The sequence below is a fragment of the Lagopus muta genome, chromosome 4 (assembly GCF_023343835.1).
Source record: "Lagopus muta isolate bLagMut1 chromosome 4, bLagMut1 primary, whole genome shotgun sequence".
In the NCBI taxonomy this organism is placed as follows: Eukaryota; Metazoa; Chordata; class Aves; order Galliformes; family Phasianidae; genus Lagopus; species Lagopus muta.
Window position 1 is genome coordinate 50,182,823 of NC_064436.1, and position 24,614 is coordinate 50,207,436.

The 24,614-nt window shown below is 40.9% G+C and overlaps 1 protein-coding gene across 3 annotated transcripts in view; it reads right to left on the reverse strand.

The window, feature by feature from the left end:
• Positions 1-9,284: 9,284 nt before the first annotated feature.
• C4H4orf19 (chromosome 4 C4orf19 homolog) overlaps positions 9,285-24,614 on the reverse strand; it is a 44,123-nt gene continuing 28,793 nt past the window's right edge. For 2 of the 3 annotated variants that reach the window (XM_048942946.1, XM_048942945.1), the window contains exons 5-6: positions 13,542-13,589; positions 9,285-12,715 (exon numbers count right to left, since the gene is read on the reverse strand). In XM_048942946.1, coding sequence (XP_048798903.1) covers positions 11,758-12,715; positions 13,542-13,589 — 1,006 coding nt within the window. In that variant the 3' untranslated portion in view covers positions 9,285-11,757. The remainder of the gene's footprint in view (positions 12,716-13,541; positions 13,590-24,614) is intronic. The other variant, XM_048942947.1, reaches the window with a different exon arrangement.

The window sequence follows — 24,614 nt, forward strand, 5'->3', positions numbered from 1 at the left end:
ACCCCAACAAAGATCCTGAAAATAAATGATGGTTTATTGTGCCTTTTAGAATTGATGTTTTTAGCGAGAACTGCTCATTCTTGAGTACCTTAAATAACTCTGACCAGGACTGGTACTTGAGTGTTTAGCATCCTTGCTGTCATTAATTTAAGTCTGGTTTATAAAATCTCTTTGATATTTAACAAACTACGAAGCTCGCCTTATAGGCATACATTTGATAGATTCTTGATTTTATATATATTTTTCCTTCTTCAAACTTCACTTGATTTCAATAAAAAGCTATTTATTCTAGAAGAGTTTAATTAGTGTTGGTTATAATAGTTAGCTTTCAATTTCCAGTAGATTGAGAGCTATGAGTATAAAATGTTATTGGAAAAAGGGAGTATTGGGCAAAGCCGAGCAGTTTTAAACAGTTTTCATAAAGAAGATGTACAGTTACAGACTGTCTCAAAAAGCTTTAAAAAGTTTTTAATTTGATGGTATTGTGTTTTAATACATAGTAAGCTAATATTGCAAGGTAACATACTGAAATAATTCAAAAGAAGCTTGAACAAAAATGTCCTATTTTTTTACTTAATTTAAAAGTACTTCCTATTTTGATTCCATTTAATTATGTAGATAAAATCAAAATGTGTTGGATATGTAAAACATTGTTTGCCTGTATAACTTACTTACATAAGGTATTTTAAGACCTGGTATGTGCGAGAACTGAATTTGTACATTGCTTCTTCAATAAGAAGATTTAGAAGTGGTGCCTGTTTTTACTGCCTTTAACACTACACTTTGCAGTTTTGTAGTGATATGGACATTGCCATATTAGTCAGCCTTTCTTCAATTTGCATATCGGATGTATTTTTAACAAAGTAGTTTATATACAACTTTTGTACTACCAAGCAGATAATAAAAGATTGATTCTTAAACTCGCTTGTGATTTCTTCAAACCTGCCTCGTTGTGTAGATCTTGACCATGACACATTCTGAGCTTCTAACGTGTAATGTTAAGCTCTTAGCCCTATGAGTTTTTGTTTGTGGAGGTTAGGCTGTTGTGTGATGTTCTTCCTTACTATTTTCTTGGCAAATAATCTACTTGCTCTGTATTTATCTTGGAAAGAAGAAAATATAAGCTTTACTCTGAACTGGTATCTGACTGAAGACCTTTTGCCTTTAATTGCCCTTAATATCAGGGCTTTTAACTTTTTATTGTATGTGATGTTGAGCTTTTAGAAAATACGCAACATTCTCATTATTCTCAATTGTTTTTTGTAAGGTATGGAAAGAAAAAAATACAAATGACAGGAAGCTCTTTGCAGTTGCTTCCTCTGTGTCTCTCAGTGATATTACAATGCTTAATTTGTTACATTATGTTCTCACAGATGACTGCAGTCTGCAAATGGCATTACAATGAATTTTGCTGTATGAATAGGTGAAGGAAGCTCAAAGCAAGATGTTGTGGCTAGCTGGATGTAATTATCAGTGTACCATCCTGTTTGCAATTCTTCTGTTCATTATTTCAGTGTTTCCTAGCTGCATCACACAAGGTCTGTTTTGAGATCTGGGCTCGTTGAGTTTTAAAAGTTTATATGCAGCAGTGGTTTGCAATCAGAACTTGGAAAAATAAAAAGAAAGAAAAACATTCTTCCAGGCCTCTGTTTTCTCAGAGAATTGTGACAGTGCTACTAGAAGATTAATGGAATTTGAAAACACATTTAGATTGTCATTTCCAGATACATTCTTTTCCTTTTCATCTACATAACAAAATAACCATAGTGTGATATTCTGTGTGTCTTGTTTTTTCCTTTTGTGTGTTTTCTACACTCAGCTCCTTGACATTTCTACTGCTTGCAGTAACAATTTCAGGTTATATTTAATTGAAAACTAAGTACAAATTTGACCGTCATCAAGCTTTGAAAATATAATTATAACAATTCTGTAATACATATACTTTTATTAGCTGTACATTGAATAAATAACAATTTCTGTTTTGAAGTTTGGGACATGTTGTAATTGAACTGGCATAAATCAGTCCTCAAAAGAAATGTGACTTTTTTTTTTACCAGAAGGAAACTGTTATTTCCCCCCAACACACTGCTTTATTTTATTACTTGAGGCGTTATGCCAAAACTCCTCAGTCTACCTCATGTTGCTGTAGCAAAACAGATAAGGGAACTACTGTTTACTAATACCTGATTTTATTGGTGAAGAGTACGTGTCCAATGCATCCTTGAAACATGGTAGACATGAAAGAGTTTTTCTCATTTCTGATTTTGTGACCAACACTTAGTTTAAAAGCATGCTGTAATGTACCGGGTGGCTCTTCACTCTTTTCTTTCTGAATTCTTTCTGCTACTCAAAAGTACAGAAATCCTGACAAAACTGAAACTTCATGATTCTTCTGCTGACAAGTGTTTGTGTCATATGCGGAAAGATGCTTCATGCAGATGGTAAGATTTTAAAAACAAAGAATAGTACCAATGTGCCTTCCTTCTTGTTTCGAATGTGGGGGTAGCTGTTGCATCTGTGCACTTTCTGTAGAAGTTAACCCAGGCTGTTCCTGTTGCACTGGTGAATGTGTGGGCTCCCCTAGGCCTGCAGCCGTCATGCTGGCAGACAGGAGGGGGAGGTGGGGGCCATGCTGTGTGACAGGAAAAGTGTCAGAAAGTAGTGTTCTCCCCTCCGCCCCAATAAACTGAGCTTGTGCTTACTGCATACTGATAGAAAATGGTGTGGGAAACAGTTTATTCTAGCATGGTATTGCTGATGCCTCCCAGGATAGAATGTGAGCATGTGCTTCTTCTAAGGAGTTACGTTTCCTGAGTGTTTAATGGATCATAGAATCATAGAATCACTAAGGTTGGAAAAGACCTAAAAGATCACCCAGTCCAACCGTTCACCTATTCCCAATAGCTCCCACTAAACCATGTCCCTCAACGCAACATCCAGTCTTTCCTTGAACACCCCCAGGCTTGGTGACTCCACCACCTCCCTGGGCAGTCCATTCCAGTGCCTGACCACCCTTTCTGAAAAGTAATACTTCCTCATGTCCAGCCTGAATCTCCCCTGCCGTAGCTTGAAACCATTCCCCCTGGTCCTATCACTAATGACACGAGAGAAGAGGCCGACCCCCAGCTCACTACAACCTCCCTTCAGGAAGTTATAGAGAGCAATGAGGTCTCCCCTGAGCCTCCTCTTCTCCAGGCTGAACATTCCCAGCTCCTTCAGCCTCTCCTCATATGGCCTGTGTTCCAGATGGATGTTGAATGCTCCCACCTGTGCCCTGCAGGTGGCTCACAGTGCTAATCAGCCTGTACCCATCTAAACCACTGTTACTGAGCAATTCGGAGCAGTTTGATCCTTTTTCTTGCTAGGTATGTAATATTACTGCTAATAGCCAAAGACTGCACTTATGCTTTCTTGTTTGTTTATTTGATGAACAAAGCATGTAGCTGTACTAGTAAAAGTGAGCTTTGATTTTTGTACTGTTCTGTGAAGCCTTGTGTTTGATTAGGACTCTTGAGGACAGCTTTGAGTTAGGCCCAAAGTACTGTCTGTCTGTTACAGATGCTGGATATACTTTCCATCTTTTTCTTTATGGTTTTTGTTTTGATTTGTGGGGCACATATGATAAGGGCACATATGATAAGGTACCACTGCTCTGTTTCCTACTGCAGTCTGACATCACCTCTTGCTCTAGACAAGCTGCCCTGCTGCCCACGGGCGCCACCTGTGACCCAGCATGCTTGATTTTGTAACTACCATTCATACAGAGCTGCAAGACTCCCAGATAGACTAAGGACTGTGTTTGGTCATCTGGTGGAGAAAATTAATTAAAGAATGTGTCAGGCTGGAGCAAGGAGGGAAAACTCAGTGATGTGGGATGGGAGGAGCCCTTTGTCCTGGCTCAGAGAGAGAAAGAGGGCAGAGCGCAGGCCTGCAGCGCTAGAAGATGGCGGGAGCATGTGAGGAGACGTAATGGTAAGGTGTGAGAACTGCGCAGTGAGCAACTTCTGGGCTGTTTTAGAGCTCAGAGCATGGGCTGCCGTGTTTTGCTGTGAATTTGGGTTTGAAGCATCAAGTTATTTGTACTGGGGATGGGCCTTAGTCCAGGGCTGATAGGTGCTTGTTTGTGGGAAGTGTTGGGCTGCCAACACTTTTTACCTTGGTCTCTGGCATCTGCAGAGTGGGACTGTTGTATCTTAACAGAAATAGCTCTTTTAAAATTATACCTCTGCAACTCCTTGTGACAGACTTGCAGTGGCATGAAGGTTTGCTACTACGCCATCCTGTTCCCTAGAGCTGTATTGGCAAGTGGATTTTTCTATCAGTGTAACTGCTCACTTCACACACTCAAGCCCTCTGATTTTTTTCCTGTTTCCATTACTACCTGTCATTTCCTTACCTGAGAACAGGAAAGGGCAGAATCCCAAGTTTGAGGGAAGCTTACCTTGCTGTCCTAAAAAAAATAAGTAAATGTAGCCATCTAAATGCTTATAGGAGTTTCAGATGCCTTCAGGGCTTCTGGCTGACAAAAAGTGAATTGGGAACCTCTGGTATAAGCAGTCCACGTGTGATCAGTCATTCTGTGATCACTTCTTTGTTGTTTTAAACATGCACTACTCTTGGTTCCTGCTTTCATCCCTCTACTCGGTGTGGATACATCGCTGTATGCCCAGTGAGGTGCCCAGGTAAGGTGGTATGATGTTTGCATGGAATAAGATAATATTTTGAAATTGTCTTAAAAGCATAGTAGATATTTAACTACTGGCCTTTTAGTATCCTGACTTACAGTCGTAACAATGATCCCTGAAAAGCAGCAGCTTTAGGAGGATGTTTAAATATCCATCCCATATCGCAGTTTCTACTTTTACTACGTGTGTAGGTGTGCAGGGGGACACGTGCAGGAACGCGATGGTTTGTGTCCCCTGTGTGTTTGGTGTAGAGCAGCTGGAACGTGTTTGTGGCAGCAGAGGGAGCTATTGACGCTTTTATGGATTATTCAAGAAAGCTCAGAGCGCGCGCCGAAATGTTTTAAAAGCACCGAGAAGCCCCAGTTCAATCAGAGGTACCTCACCTGCTGCTTAGTAATTGCATTTCGCTGCTCTGGGGCTGGGCAGCGGGGGCCCCGCCAGCAGGGCGCAGTGCTGGGGCGGGGGCTGCCCCGTTCCTGCCCTGTCCCCATCCCGTCCCCGGGGGGCAGAGCCGAGCCGAGCCCCACCGCTGTGCCCTTCCCGGAGCCGGGAAGTGGCTGCTGCAATTACTGAGAGGAACAACGCAAACCTCTCCTCAAGCCAAATTTTTAATCAAAGCAATGAGAGAGAACAGGACATGTGTGGCTCACGTCAAAACAATAGCTGTGCGCATCAGCTGCTAATTAACACAAATGCGTGACTCTGGAAAAGCAATTCGCAATTAGGGTGGAATATGTGTATTTATTTTTATTTTGATTAACGTTGGGTTTTTTTCTTTTTTGAAGCTGCTTTTACTAGCTGAGTTTCATACGCAAGCTTCAATAAACAGGAGATTAATCACTAGAAATTAACAATAACTGAAATGAGACGGCGTCATTGTTCTGGGAAAATGCACAGAATGCTTCATACATTAACCTTTGTGTCACTTGTATCTACCAAACTGTAATTCATTGGGTTAACAGCCTATAACATTTCCTTCGTTCTGGAGGTGGATACTGGGGGGAGTGATGGAGAAACCTGCACTGGTTTTGGCCACAGCGAAGGCTTTTAATACAGCAGCAGACCTTGAATTGGAAATGCCAAAATTTGCATAGATCTCTGAAGATTTTTCTGAAGGTTTTTATCCTCTTCTTTTTTTTTTTTCTTTTTTTTTTTTTTTTTTAACTTTGTTGCTGGAATTGATTCTCAAATGAGAACTGCAGGAAAGTAAAGCTTTATTTAGATATCAACCACTGGACGAGAGATGGTTACAACCTATAGCATTAATTCCAGGAGATTATTGGCTTGACCTCTGCAGTTTGTCATCAAATGCTTACGTGCTATTTTCATCTCATTGATATATTTGTCTTTGTCCTATTGCTCATAGTCATACTGTGTCTGTTGTGTACATTCCTCTCCTTTAGAGTAAGTCTCCTTAACCTACTGGCTACCTCATGGTGCAGCTTGGATTGTTAAGAGCAAGGCACAGTGTATGTGATCACAGGTCATTGAAAATTTGACCAACCTTGGGGTTGAGAGGCTGAGGGCGTTGCCTTGCTTGTGCTTCTGCACCCTCATGAGATGAAACTAATCCCTGGCTCGGAGTAAATAACAGCGAGAACAAAGAGCAAACAAATTAAACCACAGCCTTCTTGTGACCTGGTTTCATTGTGGGGCTGGTTCAGTGCTTTTTTTTTATAGTTATCTGCCACCTGACATAGTAACAGGATGCTGTATTTCCTGAAAGACTTGTTTTTTTGTGTTCTTTTTCCCCCCATTGGTAACATACAGAACTGAATTGTGAAGTATAGAAAAAAGCTGGTATGTTGTTTGGTCTGCAGTCCTTTCAGTTGAGATTCAGGGCAGGGATCTGTTCAGCTTCCACATGGTTTTGTTTGTGAGGATGGTTGTGACTGCTTATGAACTTCAGCAATAGGGTTAGAAACAAAATCAGGATAGTCTTTGTCTGTCCCAATTCACTGAAAGGATGTTGTTGGCTGTGTAAAGTCGTCCAAGGAGATACTGCTCATCTCTGACTGAAAGATGGAAGGATGAGGGAGTGGGGAAAGGGGCTCAGACAGTGAGTTGGTCACTGACCAAGAGGAGTGATAGGCAGGCTACTGAATAATGATCTGCTCTGAAGCTGTAAAAAAACATTCTAACAGACAAACAAAATCTTTAGTAAAGATGTGACTGCTTATGCTGAGAGAAATTCCCAAAGCAGCTGGAACACTGCTCGGTCAGTAGCAGCTGACACAAGTAGCATTATCTATAGGTTCAGGGTGAATATTTCTGTTTATCTTACTGGTTCAATTCCAGTTCTCTTCTGAAGTTTAGAAAGTTACTGTGAAGGTTCAGAATGAATGAAGATTTTAAAATAAATTTCCCTGAGATCACAAGTGAAATCCTTAGTGGAGGAGGAGGCTGAGCTGCCTGTCTTTGAGTGTGTGTGTGTGTGTGTGCGAAATTTGGAAGGCCTGCTCAGGGGAGGAGCTGGGAACTTTCTACTTTGTTTTCATGATGGCAAGGAAGGAGGAAATATAATAAAATTATTTTCCAAGGGCAGTTCTTGTTGGAAAGGCCAATGAGGATTCTTTATATGCGTCCAACAGTCTTAAGCACTGTGTGCGATACAGATGTACAGAAACCTGGAACACTGTCTGAAGCAACTCTGTTGATAATGCTTTCTTTAAAAATAAATTAGTTCCCTTGTAGACTGACTTCGATAAACTTTCTTGTGTTCTTAGTGTGTCACAGTTCAAGATAAATAATCCATTAAGTGAAATGATTTCAATGTAATTAAAATGTTCAGTTTAAGCATTTGAATAAATGTATGAAATACTGTATAAATAGGCTGTTATAAATGTTCATATATTCTATTCTTGTTTAGCCAAATGTGATATATTGGCAAGAATTAATCTTATGGAAAATTAAATCACATTTAGAAAATTAAAACTGCAGATGCAACATGAGGGAAATATTAATTTTTATCTTTTTAGTTAGTGTTTCTTGTTTCATGAATTTACATGATAAAAATTGCATTTTTAGATTACTTTAAAGCATCTTTTAGCAAATAATGACTTTCTATTTCTGGATTTTAATTTTTAATGGAGAGTCTCCATAGCAACGCTTGCCCAGTCAATTGCCTTTGTTCTTTAAAATTAAAAAAAGAAGTGTGGAATTTATCTATTTCCAGGTTCCTACTTTCTTGTTATGATTTTGTTTGCTGACCTGAAGAACTCTGCATTGTCGTATCTCGGTTTTTGTTGTTGCTTTGTAAATAAATGTGCCCTGTAATACTTAAGGATAAAATCAATTAATTTCCTTGAGTTGGGCGGACTGGGACATCTTCCTTCCCTGTTGTCCATATTTGGGATCTATGCCATGGTCTGAATTTCTGTTTGTAGTTACCCAGTGCTGACCCACTGCTAAAAGAGAACATTCTAAGCTTACTCACATTCAGCATCTCTTTGCTTACACACAGAAAAACTACATTTTCCCTTTAAGCTGTCTGCCTACCATTAGAGAATATCCAGTAAAATATGAGCTTCTGAGATGAATTTTTGCATATAATTTCCAGCTTTTGTAATAATTTTCCATATTGTTTGTTTTTCATTTCTACACAAATGTCTTCACTCTTACGTGTGTAGAAATTCATCAGATACAGAAACATTAATGAGTGTTGGCCAAAGCTCTCACTCTTTTTGCTTCAAGAGAAAACAGAAACACTTAGGTTCTACTTTATAAATGAACGTACAAAACGTTGGTTTGGACATGGTGTATGTCTGACATTACACCCACATATGATGTGACTGATGCTCAGCACGCATACGTGTGTAGAATCATAGAATGGTGTGGGTTGGGAGGGACTTTAAAGACCACCCACTTTCAACTGACTCACTAGATCAGGCTGCCCAAAGCCCTATCCAGCCTTCATGGTTTTAGATAGGAGGTAAAGGAAATCTGGATGGTGATGATGCCTCATACTTGTTTCAGAAAAGTTTTTGCACCCTGCAAATTTGAGATATGCAGGTATCTGACTTACTTTTTCAGTCGAGGGGCACTGACCAGGTGTTTTCCCTGCAGTGAATGTAATTGTTTTGCAATGCATTGTCTGCTTTAAGGCAATGGGAATGTGACCCAGAACAAACATGCATGGCCCATCTGGTCCTTGCAGAAATTGCAAGCCTAGTGCCAGTGGTCAAAAGCATTGCCTCAGCAGAGATACCTGATTCAGCATGTTTGGGAGCTGCTTTGGTTTGAAAGTCCTTTGTGAGTAATGTGCTTTGTTTTACTTCTCTGGGAGAAAGGTAAGAATTGACTTTGATTTGTGTTGGAAGTCCCACGCTTAGAGAAATGGAAAACTTGTTTTTATCTTGCATTGTTTGGATAAAAGGAGGGAATCTGCATTTAAACAAATTCTTTATGTATTTATACATTGCTTAAGACTCACCTCTTATTCTGATCCTCACATGTGCATTAACGGTTTTAGCATTCAGCATATACTGTTAGCAAATACATAGTTGATGTTTAATGTGTATCTAATGAAGGATTTACCTTTTATTTACAAAAACCACCAGATAATTTTTCATAAGTTTAAAAAATTTATTGGGTGCTTAACAGGCTCAGAAATCACAACGTCAGTACAAAATTTCAAGTGTTTCCTATGACAACTGTTAATATCCACCTTTTGATGAAACAACAGCACTGAGTTGGTCTCTAACTCCTTAGCTTTCCACAAGGAATCCAACAAAAGTAACTCAGTACTCTGAAGATCAGAGGAATAGTAAGCATACCAGGAATGCAGGTCTGATATTCTGAGGCTTTAATTCAGCTTGTAAGCTTAATTTTTCCTCCTGTAAGATTAGGGACTACAGTCAAGTCAGAGATGGGACCTTACTGGCTCTTAGTGGTTATGTATAAACAACACATCTTGCTGGGGAGCTTGAAGACACAACCTCTTTGCAAGCTGTCTTGTTAAGGCAAGTGATGTAGGCTTGGAAAATTTATCAGAGTTCAGAGATCTCAGGCTGTGGTTTCAAGGTGGTTTTAATCTATCTAGAAGGAATTAATTTTGATCCCTCTTCAGCACTTCTGTTACTGTGGGCATGGTTCTCATGCTCATTAAACCACCTGACTTTCTCACTCTTGACTTTGGCTTGGCTTCTGCTGTTTTAATAATCTAAATCGACCAATTAGACCTATCAGTCTCACCTCAGTGCCAGGAAAGGTTATAGAATGGATAATCTCAGGAGCCATCATGGACCAATTAAAGGTCGACCAGGGAATCCGGCTCATTCAGCGTGGGTTTACAAATGGTAGATCCTGTTTGACAAACCTGACTTTGTTCTAAGACAAGGTGACCCATGTAATGGATGAAGGTAAAGCTGTAGATGTGGTCTGCCTGGGCTTCAGTAAAGCCTTTGACACTGTCCCCCACAGCATCCTCATTGAGAAGCTGGGTGCCCATGGTTTGGATGGGCGTACTGTCTGCTGGGTGAAACACTGGCTGGATGGCCGAGCCCAGAGTTGTGGCAATGGAGTTAGCTCCAGTTGGCAGCCAGTCGTGAGTGGTGTCCCCCAGGGCTCAGTATTGGAGCCACTTCTATTTGACATCTTCATTGATGATCTTGATGAGGGGATTGAATGCACCCTCAGTGAGTTTGCAGATGACACCAAGTTGGGAGGGAGTGTTGATCTGCCAGAGGGTAGAAAGGCACTACAGAGGGTCCTGGATAGACTGGATCAAGGAGCCCAGGTTAACTGTATGAGTTGCAATGGGGCCAAGTGTTGGGTTCTGCATTTTTGTCACAACAACCTCAGGTAACCCTGCAGGCTTGGGGAGGAGTGACTAGAAAGCTGCTTGATGGAAAGGGAGCTTGGTGTACTGATGGACAGTTGGCTGAATATGAGCCAGCAGTGTGCCCAGATGGCCAAGAAGGCCAATGGCATCCTGGCTTGCATCGGAAACGTTGTGGTGAGCTCCTGTACTTGGCACTAGTGAGGCCCCACCTTGAGTACTGTGTTCAGTTTTGGGCACCTCAATACAGAAAGGACACTGAGGTGCTGGAGCAGGTCCAAAGAAGAGCAAAAAGGCTTGTGAAGGACTTGGAGAATGTGCCATATGAGGAGCTGCTGAAGGAAATGGAGCTATTTAATCTGGGGAAGAGGAGGCTGAGGGGAGATGTTATTGCTCTCTTCTGATATCTGAAAGGTGCCTACAATGAGAGCAGGGTTGGTCTCTTCTCACTGGTGATGGGTGGCAGGATGAGGGGAAATGGCCTCAAATTAGTTTGAATATCAGGAAAAACTTCTTTACAGAAAGGGTTGTTAAGCACTGGGATAGGCTCCCCAGGGAGGTGGTTGAACCACCATCCCTGGGTGTGTTAAAAAGCTGTTTGGATGTGGTGCTCAGGGATGTGATTTAGTGGTGAGTTGTTAGAGTTAAGGTACTGTGGTTAGGTTGTGGTTGTGACCTGATGATCTTGAAGGTCTTTTCCAACCTGAGCAATGTTATGATTCTATGAAAGCGAGTCACTGGGGTATCAGATCAAATCTAGCCAAGGTGTATCAGAAAAAGTGGAGTTATCACTAACTCCACCTGTGCCTGAACTGAAGTGTGAGCTGGCTGCCTTCTTCCTTTCACTCTGCGTTATAGAGCTTTGGGTCAGTTTTAATTGTTTGTGCTAACATGAAAATCTGTGATTTCTAACTCCATGTCTTCTGTAGTTCAGTTTTAAATAATGGATTTTTTCTGAACCTGGAAAATGCAGTGTGTACAGATCCTCCTGAGAGTCAAAACAGAGGGAAATGTTTGTGTGAGACCAGATGAGGTGGATATACAGCAGAATATCCTGTGTGTAAGGAATGATGCTTTGCCCTCCTGGTTTGTCCTGTACAGAAGAGTGTGTGTGCCTCAGGCAGTAGAAGTTAGAAGGCTGTATAAAACATTTGAAGGCATAGAGATTTAGTCCCAACTCTTTTAATATATATGTTTTGTAACAGCTGTCCCCATGAACAGCACATGCATTCATGTAAATCCAGGAAAAAAAATATCTGGATCTCACCCAGTGTATCAGAAAGAGATCTTCATCTAGTATTCATCATCCTCTTCGAGGTCTTCGCCTGCAGTTGCAGCTTCCAGTGCAGCCAGAGCTGCTGCTACTTCTGCGTCTTCCTCCTCCATTTGTCCATTGGTGTCTTTGTGGCTGTGGTGTGTGGGTGCCTGTGCTGCTGTGGGCACAGCTGTGGCAGCAACGCCATTGGGAATGTCCTCACTCAAGCCTGCAGAGTCACTGTTAGAAGGCTTGATACTGCTTTTCTTCATATGCAAAGGTGAGGCTACGTGAAGGTCATGGCCATGCGTTGCTGAATGCTCACTCAGTTGGTCTGGGTGTGCATAGTTAACTGAAATGCTATCTTTTTCAACATAGTTCCTGATTTGATTGCCATTTTGGCAATAATCTATATCCGGCAGTCTTATGGCATCATCATTTTGGATCTCCAGTACTGCACTTCCTCTAAGAAAGTTGCTATCTTCTGTAGACTGGGGCTTCACACCTCGAATACTGTTTGTCTGACTGCAGTCTGCCTTCCTGTGTCTGCCTGCTCCTAGGTCAAGCTCTTGGTCACGCTCATTCAATTTGGACTGGAAGTCTCCAGTGTTGACTGAAGAAGGCTCTGCTGGCTGGCTGGAGGTGCCCTGTTCACTGGCTTTCTTCACTGAGTTTGTGCTGGGGCTGAGAATGGGGTGCACACCAGAATGGGAGTTGCTGCCATTGACTGCAACATCAAGCTTTGCAACACACTTTGCAAGGCTGTCATCTTGAAAAGCATCGCCTCTGTGGTTCCAGAGGGTCTCCCCTGTGCTGTTTACCTGATTTTTAATTCCTGTTCTATTTAGCTCATCCTTCTGGAGTTCTTTTTTCTGTTCTTTAATTTCATGATTGTGTTTGAATTTGAATTTATTGCTTCTTTGCTCATCTTGTTTGTAGCTGTTTCCTTCATGAGTGCATTCAGGTGATTGTAATTCTTCTGAATCAAAAATGTAGCTGGAATGAGAAAAGTTTGTGGAAGAAATGTTAGGCTATTAACAGTAGTACTTAAAAATGATTATGCTTCATTTTTAAGCTTGAATTCTTAAGGAACTGGTGTCACTGAGGTTTACCTGAGGACCTGAGAATGACCTAAACTGAATGGAAATGTTGAATTATGCTGTGGTCTCCTGGGAGTAGCACAGAACTGACCCCGTAATGAGGTTCACCAGAAGCCCAGAAAGATATCAGAGAATCTCCCCTCTTTCTCTTGTAGGACCAGTGCTTTTTCCCACTTCCTCACCTGTTCTGGAGATGTGGCCAGGGAAAAGAGTAGCCATTAAGTGGGACTGAAGTGTTGTCTTTCTAAAAAAAAAGTGTCCTTCTTCAGGATAGCTTTTAACATAGAAATTGTTCTTGCAGCTAATTTAATTAAAAATAAATAAGGAACTGTGACAAAAGCAAGGATCTGTAGCTGATTTTCATTTTTTAGGGGAGGGGGAGGTTCTGACAAAGTCTGTGCTCTTCATTCTGCTGAATTGAGGGTAGCTTATGCTACCTATGTAAGGAAAATCTTTTTGGTTAAGATGAGATTTCTGTCCCACACAATACTTTTGTGGCTCATGAATTATAGAAATGAATTATAGAAAATTATAGAAATATAGAAATTTGATTACAATAAATCAAAAGGGCATTTGAGAGAAGGCATGCTCTGGCATGACTTTAAAGATACCCAAATTCTGGGAAAGCTTCAGTCTCCAACTAATTTTAGCAGTAGGTGTGGAGGAGCACAGACGTGTTTTAATGCTTTTCTTTTATCCAGTTCAAATGTCTTTTATTGTACCTTTGTATCATTTTGCAGCACCTGCACCCCATCTGGATTTTCTTTAATCTGAAAAGAGAGAAAAGGAAGGCAAGGGAGAAGGAAAATGAGTGAAGTATTATGAAATTAATGCATGGGTAATTGTATTGAAAATTATGCTCGTGTTTAGAACGGTTTTATTAGTTAAATAGAAACACGCCTATGCAAAAATGGACGCAGTGCAGTTCAAGCTCCTTGTAGTTTTCTATCTTGCACTGATAGTTGCCTGTAGTTGGAGAATAATCTGGGGAAGAATTAAAGAGCTCTTAAGCAGATAATGCTGTTCTTTCAGAATGTTTTTCCAGTCTGCAGCAGTTTTATGATTTGGAGACTCTTAAGATAAACTAGTGATGTTTTTCTATTGGCAGTTGGCATCTAGTTTTGATTTAGTTGGCCAAAGTTTTGATATCCTTCATGAATGAAAGGTGGGAACCACAGTGCTGAGTTCTCACGATGTGGTGAGAGCTACTGAGCACTGCAATTCTATTCGTCTCCTGGTTATATACAGAGAGAGATGTTGCTGGGCTTGGCGTTTAGTTATGTGCAGTGTTGTGTGCCTGTATTTTACTACAGGGGTAATTCCTCAGGGTTTAACTAGAGCTACCAAACTGCGAGAATCTTGCTACATCTCAGTATAACGCAAGCTTTCTGTGGATGTGTGTTATTGCCTGATCTGATGAGATGCTGAGAGCCACCAGCTATGTGGTCATATGTCACTCTTTTACTATGGGAAGAAACATCTTGTTAGTTTGGACACTCGAGAACGTTTATGTTCTAAACCTAAATGAAGGCACAAATATGAACAACCCCAAATCCTGGGGGAGGAAGTTATTCTTGATTTTACATGTTTGGGCTACCTTAATTCTAGTTAATCAAGTCAGGACAGCTTGTTAATTATTGTTGTAATTAAAACTATCTCTTCATGACCTACGATTTTGCATGCTTTTGCCATTGCCTACGGACAGCAGCTTGCTTCCCATAAGACGGACTGATGACACAAGGTCAGGATATTTTCTAGAGCAAAGGAAATATTCAGCAAAGGAAAATATTATTGATTTATTTGTACCAGGCATGGCCTGTACTTCCCACCAGTGATCGTGCTGGCAGAAATTATAATGCGCTCCATGTTGCTAGCTTATTATTCTCCTTTTTTCCCCTCTAAATCTGACTTCCTTTGCTGCAAGCACTGTGCACAGTGCCTCACGTCCAGTACCGTGTTTCTGGAGCCTCTTAGAGCCTGTCATTCAGCAGCTGGCTCTTACCTGCTCCTGCCTGTGCCTTTACTCTTTGTGCCTCATCTGTCTTAGAGCAGAAGTTGCTGTAAGGGTTAGGCAGATTGCTGCAGCTCAGTGCCTGTCAGGGCAGCCTGCGCTGAGCTGCTCTGCTGCCTCTATCTGATGGTGCTTCTCCCTCTTCCTTAAATGCATTCTCCCTTCTTACACCTCTGCTGATTTCTTGCTGTGTGCCATTGTCCTCCACAATAATGTCACAGCAGGAATCCTGATGCAGTGTTTTTCATCAAGTAGCCTGCAAGAACTGGCTGATGTGGCCATGAATACTGACCCTGCCTGTGTGCAGCTCTTCTGCAGTATGAAGGGATTTGGGCAAGTTTGATGTGGTATGAGGCTTGTTTGAGGGCTTGTTTGAGCCAGCTCGTGTAGTCTCTTCTGGCTAATAGATAAAACAAATAACTTTTTGTTTGCTTGGATGCTTCTGAAAGATTAATTAGCTCAGGCAAGTCTGGCTTGCCCTGTACCCTGTGTTATCATGGAAGCAGCTTTGGAACTACAACTCAGCAGCAACCAGACAGTGGTGTGCTATGAACCCCTTGTGAGCTAAGTCTGGGCACAGAGTGCAGTGTGGTGCCAGCTCAAGTAATGGCAAGTAAGTTCACGAATTGTGATGCAGTGGCTGAATGCAGTCCTGCGAACAGTGAAAAACATGCAGCCTTGCTTTCTGTTTTGATGACGGAATTCAAAAACAGACTTCAAGATTGTCAAGAAATTATCTTTTTTAATATTTGTGACTCAGTTTTCAGTCAGCATAAATATGTGACCTGCAGATTTTCAAAAGTAATGTGTAGAGTTGGAATTAGACATTCAAAAATCTGATCACGTCTCTTTGTTGGACTGTCATAAACCCTGTATTGGCAGAGAGAAGTACCCCTTGCTTCACATGATGCTTTATTCATGTCGTAGCTTTTTGGCAGTAATGTATTTGTGACCAATTTTTTCAAGAACGAAGCACTGGAAAATTTTCATTACAAATCTCTGAGGAACACAGGTGGATGTTGGTGGTAGGGCAGTAGAGGCTGAACCTTCCCACCAACATTCCATTACATGCTGTGGCCGTGTGATGGCAGCAGAGGGGCACTCTGATAGAACGGCCTCTGACATGGAAGTGTGCGTGGTGCAAAGGTGAGTTCCTCTATGTGGAATAAATGGCACTCATTCATTGATACGTACTGAAGGTTGACAGAAACCAAACAATGCATGTGAGTGCAGTAAGATGGTGGGTGGTGCGTTTCAGGAGTGGTGATAACAGCAGTGTGTCACCTCCACTGGTGCAGGTTTTCACAAGTGTGGCATGCAGGCTCTTGTTCCTCACTGATGAGAATGTATAGCTAGGGGTGGTGACTGTTGAAAAATGGTGTTCTGTAGCTGAGGATTTGCTCTATCAAGCAGTGTTCCTTTGCTCACAGTATGTGTTGCAGTTTCCATGGAAATAAACAGGAGGCATTACTTCTGGAATGATCTACATATGTGCTCCAAGAGAATTCCTCTTTACTCAGTGCAGCCCAGGCAAGCCAAAATGTTGGATACCCATGAGTTATCTCTCCTTTAGATTAGGAATGATTCAAAGTTAATTCAATTGAGCTAAGCTGTATGTTGACACTTGTTTTGGTTTGAATCACATGTTTAGTTTTAGCTCAAACTTGCTTCTAAAACAGAAGAGCAAAAACTGCTTAAAACTGACCAACCCTTGTGAATCTTGGCCTTCAAGTCTCAATGGCTGCCGTGCATTAGGTAAGTCACAGTGACTGTGTGGTTTGTCCATGGGAAAGACAACTTACGTTAAGCCTCTTTCTATAGAGGCTAAGCTGCTGCTATCCTTCATGCTTACCACAGGCTACGAGTATGCAAATATTATTTCAGCTCTGGTAGATCGTGATGACTTCAATCACTGTCAGTTGGCAGGTGAATCCACTGAAGCGCCTGTGCAGGCCTGGGTGCCTGGCTTTAAAGTGGCTGGGTTTGGTGAAATCAGTCCAAGTCTGCCCATAGTCAGGTTCTGAGGGCAGATCCTGCTTCGAGCTGGGGGGGAGGCACTGCACATCAGGCTGCTTCTGCTTAATCTGTTCTGACAAGTTTCCTACTGAGTGCCTGTATTTATAACACTGTGATTTTTAAAAGAAATTTGCTTGTATAGGTTTTAACTATTGGGAAGTGCCAATTGATGTCCTTCATTCTGTTGTGAAGACGTTTGTGATCTTCACAGTAAGCAATTATAAATGGAAATACCATTGTTACTTTTATAAAAAGCACTTTACTGTTTGTAACTTTTAATTACAACTGTTTGAATTATCTCCGCAGCTACTGCACTTATGCTTTTCAGCTGATTAGTTACAGGTAGATTTGTTCACTGGCATGAAGGAGATATAATGCGTGGAAATATTTTATGCAGTATTATCTTAAAAATTAGTTGACATCCCTGAAGTAGGAATATATTTTTTACAATGTTACTGTCTGAGCAATGTTGGTCTTTTTTCCTTCTTGTCCTCTCCTTCCTTATATACATAGTTTGCTCTGAAAGTAATAGCTTATTATTTTTTTTCCCACTGAAGATGCAAAGAGCACAATAACACTTTGATAGAGCAAATTCTGAGTTATAAAACACTGTTTTTAATATTTCTGCGAGCTGCAAATAATCCAGGATTATTCACAGATGATAACTTTCAGGTTAAGGTATCTGACAGACTGACCAGAGGGGAAGCATTGCTGGACCTCGCACTTGCTAGTGTGGAGGAGATAATTAAAGACATTAAGATCAGAGGCAGCGTGGGCTGCAGCAACCATGCTCTGGTTGAGTTTGTGATCTTGACTTACGTAGGCCTGGCAAAGTGTGAAGTCAGGACCCTGAACTTCAGGCTGTTTAAGGCACCGTTGGATGAGATCTCCTGGGAAGCTGTTAGGGCTAGGGGATTGGAGCCCTGATGATCCTTGATTTCCATTCCAACTCAAACCATACTATGAGCACAATCATCACCATTAGCTATACATTTTCATTAATGGTGAACAGCAGCCTGCATGCTGCACTTGTAAAAATCTGCACCAGTGGAGGTGACCCACTGTTTCATAGCTGCTGTGTAGGCGCTGTTGCCAAGAATATGTTGCCACAAACCTTCTTTTATCAGCCTGAAGGGATGGAATTCAGAAAATGCCAAATCTGAATTGTGTGGTAGGACAGTCCAGCTGAGACTATGTGCTCCATAGTCTTCAAACTGATATGGGGCCCAGTGTTACTGAATTGAAAGAGAAAGGACGTCATCTTCTCTGGCCTTACTCCGGAAGTTCAAGCCTTTGGCTTAGTCAGTGTTGCAGTGTCACAGTCAGAGTTGACTTTTCATGCTCATAGCAGTGACACCACATCTCATCACTGGTGATGATGTGATCCAGGAAAATGTCATCTTCAGCCTTGTATTGGTTCAAGAGGTCAGGTAAAACTTGCATACAATGTTCTTTATGTTCCTGTGTGAGCATTCATTGGACCCATGTGACACAAACTTTGCAATATTTCAGTGTTGCCACTGTTGTTTCCAACACATTGAAGCTGATATTGATCTCCGTACACAGTTCCCTGGTTGTAATCCAACAATTCATGTGGATGATCTGAGATGTTCTTTATTTTGTGGTGTGACAGCTGCGTGGCTGCCTGGAACATGACTTGTCTTTCATGTCGCTGTCACTATTGCTGAAATGCACCACCCACTGCCTCACTGTGTTTTCATCCACTGTTTGGTCTCCATGAATGTTCAGCAAGAACTGATGAATGTCAGTGAGTGAAATTATTTCCACGTGGAAGAATTCAATGACACACCTTTGTGTCATATGCACTTCCGTGTCAGACACCAGTTTGCTCCTCTGCTGCCACACAGCAACAAAATGTAATGGAATATTGGCAGGAAGGTTCAGCCTTTTCTGCAATACCACCACCATCTGCTTCTTATGTCATGGGACAGCATTATGAAATAGGAGGCATTGTTTTCAGAACAGACCATGTATATTATAATAGTATTTAAAGCCAAACTTGGGAAAGGATTCTGAGGAACAAATTGGTTTCATACCATGAAAAGACATGCTTTAATCCTACTTATTTTGTTTTATGTAGCTTGTTCTAAAGACTTCCATACTGTATTCATAGTTCCACTAACAAATAATAATATGAAGAGGCTCCTGTCTAGAGCAGTTTAAATCAAGCACGTGATACGCAGATCAGCAACAACAACCAAAAAGGGTTAGAGAGCTCAAGCAATGGATAATTATGTTATCTCTGACCAAGTTTAGAAAGACATCTAGAGTAAGTCATTATGTTCTTTTATGTTGTTGAAGTTGTTCAGATTCTCATAGTGTGGAAGAGTGCTATTGCCTCATAGTTTGCATATTTAGTGCCAGTACTTGCTTCTGTTAATGTAAAAATATTTTTTTCCCCTTTTTCTTCAATGAAAGAGGCTCAGATTGTTCACCAGCCACTCCTGCTGACCTTGAATTGACCATACAAAAGATACTCTAGTTGTATTTTCTTGGCAACACCTTAAATCAATGTTCACAGAGACCAGGAAGACTTGATGTTAAGAAAGTGACTTTCTTGCTTTGAAATACAGTGATATAGGAATACAACAGTTCTAAATCAGTTGGGAAAAGTGCTGCTCTGTCTATTAAGGAGGCTGTAACTGAGTTTAATTAGGGGAGAGCAGAATGCCAATTGTGTGAGATACGTGCTGAAAAATGGAAGGATGTTAAATGTTTTGCTGGTGGCACCCCCTCTGAGGGTGGAAAGGGGCTTTTCTTTGTGTGAGACCTTGCTGTGGATGACAAGGATGTATGATGTCTGACTCCACAAATGTAAGCTTGCATTACAAGCTGCAGTATGCTTTAAGAGAAGTATGCTTTGCTTTATCGGATTTGAGAAACACAGCATATCTGATTTAAGATTATGTAGTAACACAGCTTCTACTGCCTATTTAAACTGTACCTGTGCTATGAAAAAGAAACAAGCAAATGATAATGTCATAAAAAGGGAAGGGCAAGCATTTCAGAGAGATAAAAATTGTTTGACAACCTGTCTTGATATTCCTAGAAGTTTACATGGGAACAGAAAAAAGGCCAATCTCAACTTCTGTTTATGGGATGTTATATTTTGATTCTGTCTTTATAAATATATATATATATATATATATATATATACACACACACACACGTATAATCTCTTCAGGCAGAAAGGTGAGGAGAGCAAGCACTGTATTATTTTACTTTTCTAGTAAGTCACAAATATCGTGACTCGGTGACTTTTGATCTGAGTCATTCTTCTTCAGTCAATTTTTTGATTGTTTATTTTTTCTTCCTTGCATTCTGATTTTTTTATAAGCTTTTGCTGTTTCTTCAACTTCTCACTCTCCTCTCTCCTTTCCCACTCTAAATTACTAAGTGATATCCTTTCACTTGGATGTGTTATCTTGGCTATTGAAACTGAATGTTGCATCCCCCAGTGGCCTAGGATGCCTCTTTCTGCTCTCCTTTCCAGGTAGAGGTGGTTTTCAGACTAGACCCTGCTGGGATAGGGTGAGAATAACCTCAGACATCTGTGGCATTTGACAAGCTTCTCCCAATTTGGGTGGTGTGTTTTGCCTTCTGTGCTGAGGAGGCATTCTCATCTCAGCAGATTTCAGAGGCTGTCCTCAGTGTGTGCCAAAGGCTGAAAAAGGATCAGGTGTGGAGGAGGGAAGTGCAATTTGTTACTGAGGGGAGGAGGCAGCAGAACAATTGGTAACTGATAACATTAAAAAAAAGCATGGAGAGATTGTGGCACAGATGGTAGAGCAGAGAACTATAATTAGAAATTTAGGGAACTAGTAAACATACTCTAGAAAAAACACCCTCCTGTCATAGAGGAAGAGAAAGCTAACAGAAGAAGGTTATTAAGGAAGAAAGAGTAGGGACATAGCTACTTCAGCAAATCTGTGTGCGGGTTAATAGCATATGGGGAATGTTTTGCGTTCCATAAAGTACAAAGGACTCTTCAAATCTGTTTTTATCCTGACCTAACTCTCTATTCTGAGGGCAGGCTGTTTCCAAAGAGAGAAAGAATTGTTCTGGGCCCAGAATCCCCTTGTCCTAGGGGTTCTCCAGATCATTTCTGCACCTGTACCTGAAAGTTATAGTCTAAGTTAGTTAGAACTGACCCATTAGTATACAGGTGACAACAAAAAAAATTTGTGAAAAGTAAGACCATGCAGCATGTCTAATGTCTTTCAGTGAGCATCTGGATTCATTGGCATCTCTTGTCTTAGTGTAGTTATTATGAAGGCAACAATATGATGTCTGCAGTGAGGTCTCTGCAGTAACACCAATAGCTGAACTGAAATCTCTACTTTCCTTTCCTCTGACTGATTCTTAGTCTGGTGATTTGTATTCAAAGTTCTTCAGGGAGCAAATCAACTGTTCCGTAGCATCTAAAATAAACAAACCAACCTGGGGAGGCATCATAATGTGCTTCATTACAGAAAATGGTCCCACCTCATGAGTTGGATTTGCCTGTTAACTTTTCTGTATCTGAATTGATTTCAGGCTTCTTATTCATGCTTTCCTTAGCTGTAACACAGACGTGTCACTTTCACACTCAGACCAGCTTGCAGTCCAGCCCCAGTGGGAATACATGTCTGTTCCATCCCAGTCACACAGTTCCTACTGTCTGCACTGCTCTGCAAGGAAGGGAAAGTTGCAAGTGCTTCTGTGAGTGCAGCTTGTTCTATCCTCCTGTTTTGAGAGTGGCAGACACTGAGTTTCAGGGCAAGGGATGTCAGTGTCTGCCAGAAAGAGCCTTGTACTATCCCTCTGCCAGCACAATGTTTTTGCCAAGGTTATATCTGCCTGTCCTATGTTACTCCTCCCTCTCAAATGTGCTCTTTTCATTACTTGACAAACAAATCTGTGGAGCTGCTCAGGTCTACCGGATCTTTTCGTCCTCTTATGAGGCCTCATTTACCCACTGAACTGTTTATGTGCATCTCTAGTCCAGCTAACTGATGATAACTTGTCAGAAGGGACCCACTGAAGACTCGTAACATTTCGTTAGCCACAGTAGTAATTTAGGGCGGTCAGCCTTGGTTATGTATGTCTATTGGCATTCTGCTTGCACCTTTCAAACCAATTCCTTGTTTTTCATCAGCGAATATCATCATTTCTTGAATGCAAATTATCTTTCTTATCTTATCTGTAGCTCTTGAGAAGAATATTTACATATTTTACAAAGATTGTTAGAATTGAAAGGGAAGGAACTGTGCAACACATGTGAGTGTATGTTTTTGTTTTGAAAGGAATTTTTAGAAATATCACCAAAAATACTTTTTTTTTCCTTTTTTTTTTTTTTTTTTCCTCCCATGGAAGTTTTCACAGTTTTGTTAATACTTCTTCATTTTTTTTTTCTTATAATATAAAAATAGAAAACTCTCTATGGCTTATTTTTGTCAAACCCCAGCTTTTGGCAAGGAAATGTCAGGATTATTCAATTGTATTTCTTCAATAATAATAATTAAAAAAACCAATTCAGAACTATTATAATCTCAGTCCCATTAATGGACATGGCGTATACCTGCTGTATCTGTCACTTGTTGCCAGCCAAACTTTTTTCTTGTATCTGCGCTTAGTGGACCTTTTCAAACATCTCTCTGACAGATCCCCCATTGATTCATTCAGATTTATTCACACTATCACTCTTTAACTTGTCTCAAACCTCCTACATTTCCATACATTTACATGAATCCTATCTAACCTCCACAATTCGATCATGCATTTTTCCCTGACTCTTCTCTTTCTTCTCTCTGGCCCAAACTAAGTTGAACTCAATTGTTTTCTGCTGTTCAGTGCAGTGGCCTGATTCTTTTTGTTTCTGTGGCTGAAGTGGCAAACCTTTGGGAGATGTTACATGCTAATACTGCACACAGCCAACAACTGTTTGCTTCCATAATGGAAGAACTTGTACTCATTATGCTATCTAGGGCATGAGGTTTAGGGTTGTTTCTGTTTGTATGTAGGGACTTAAGGTTACTATATATTCTTATTCCCGATGGAGTCACGAAAGTGGTTTAAACTTCTAGGTTTTCTTTTTTCATGGGAGAAAAGTGACTTTAACTGTGGTAGGCATCAAAACCTGGAGGTTTTCATGCCTCAAAATCATGTGTTGTTTGTTATCTGGGAATTTATACACCTGAAATATCAATACTTTGTAACCTGACATAGATTTAAGTCTTCTGCTGAGAAGATCTGATGGCACAGAATGTTGTTTTTCAGTATCCATGAGAAGATAACGGGGTCCTTAAAGGACAGTGCTGTAGAAGCAGCGATAGCAAGGATGAAAACCAAGTCACACATGAAGTTTCCGATCAGCTCAGCCCTAAACTTTCCAAGAAATTAGAACAATGCAACTTAGTATTCAGAAACACTGGAGTAATAAGCACTTGTCTGATGAATATTGACCACAGCAACAGCTAATCACCAGGCTGTGGCCAACTGACCATGTAACCAGCGGGTGTAATGTTATCATGACTTTAACATCTGTCTGCAGGATGGCAGTATATGTACGTTTTAAGTGCTTATCCAGGAAGTTTGCAATAATAATAATTGACAAAAAGTTGCATTTACTGTCCTCATTCTCAGATCACATTAGCATTACTATGTATGCAAAATAGTGCAAACTGCCTATTATATGCTTGGACTATTAATAACAGCATCCAAGGGAGAGTCCAATCTTCTAGCTGAGAGGTGCATCCACTGTGTGGGAGTAATTATGTCTTGTAATTGTTTCCAAGTGCTGAGGAAAACCATCTTGCCAACATGATGTCCAGCTACAGTGTGATGAAAAACAAAACTGGTGGGCAGGATGCTCAGAGCAGTGAAAATACCTGCATACATTCCTAGTTCTATTCAAAGAGCATACAGAAGGTCAGACTTAGCCTGATGCTGCTCCTGAAATCAGAAAACATACCTGCTGGTTATCTCTGTGTATGTGGTCTTAATACCAGCAAAGTTTACTGGTATGGTTGACAATGGCAACACATGCCAGTTGTTCCATGCCAGTAGAATACCTTACCATACAGTAAATACCTTAGCTGGAATGGGGAGAGTCTGATTTGGTGTAAATGCAACATCCACTACTTTTCTTCTTTACTGCCACTCACTACCTATGCCTTCCATCTTCCTGCTGTGTTTTCATCAGGTCCTGATGATATTTTTACCTACACCTTACCCCTTCATGTTTTTGTTTTGTTCAGGCAGCTGTTTTGCATCAAACTGAGATGTAGTGGCAGGCAGACCTCAAGGTAGGGAAGTCTGAGTGCTGCCAGCACAGTGTGAGCACACCTGCACTTGTTTGCAGGTGTTCTGGCCAAAGGGGAAAGTACTGAGAAGTAGATGCTATCAGTTTTACAAAGCTGTTTTGTTTTGAGTTGTAACTGTTGGCTATTGCCTAAGCAGATCTTCCACAAAGTGTGATATCATGCATAACTATGTTAGGTCCTGCTACCTCCTCCCCAGAATGTCCTTGTTCCCAAATCAGCAAGGTCAGACAGGTCTTTTGCTTCCTGTAGTGGCTTTCTGATGCTGCTGGTCAGTGTGTCATGTCCCTTGTTTTATTTGCTTCACAGATGTTGCCCTTATGCTTCATAGTGACAACTTTCCGTGCTCTCCCACACACTTACAGAAGAGATGCACTCAACCTGGCAGGTGAAACCATTCTGCTCACTTGATGGTGCTGAGCATTCAGCTCCAAGCTTATCTTAAC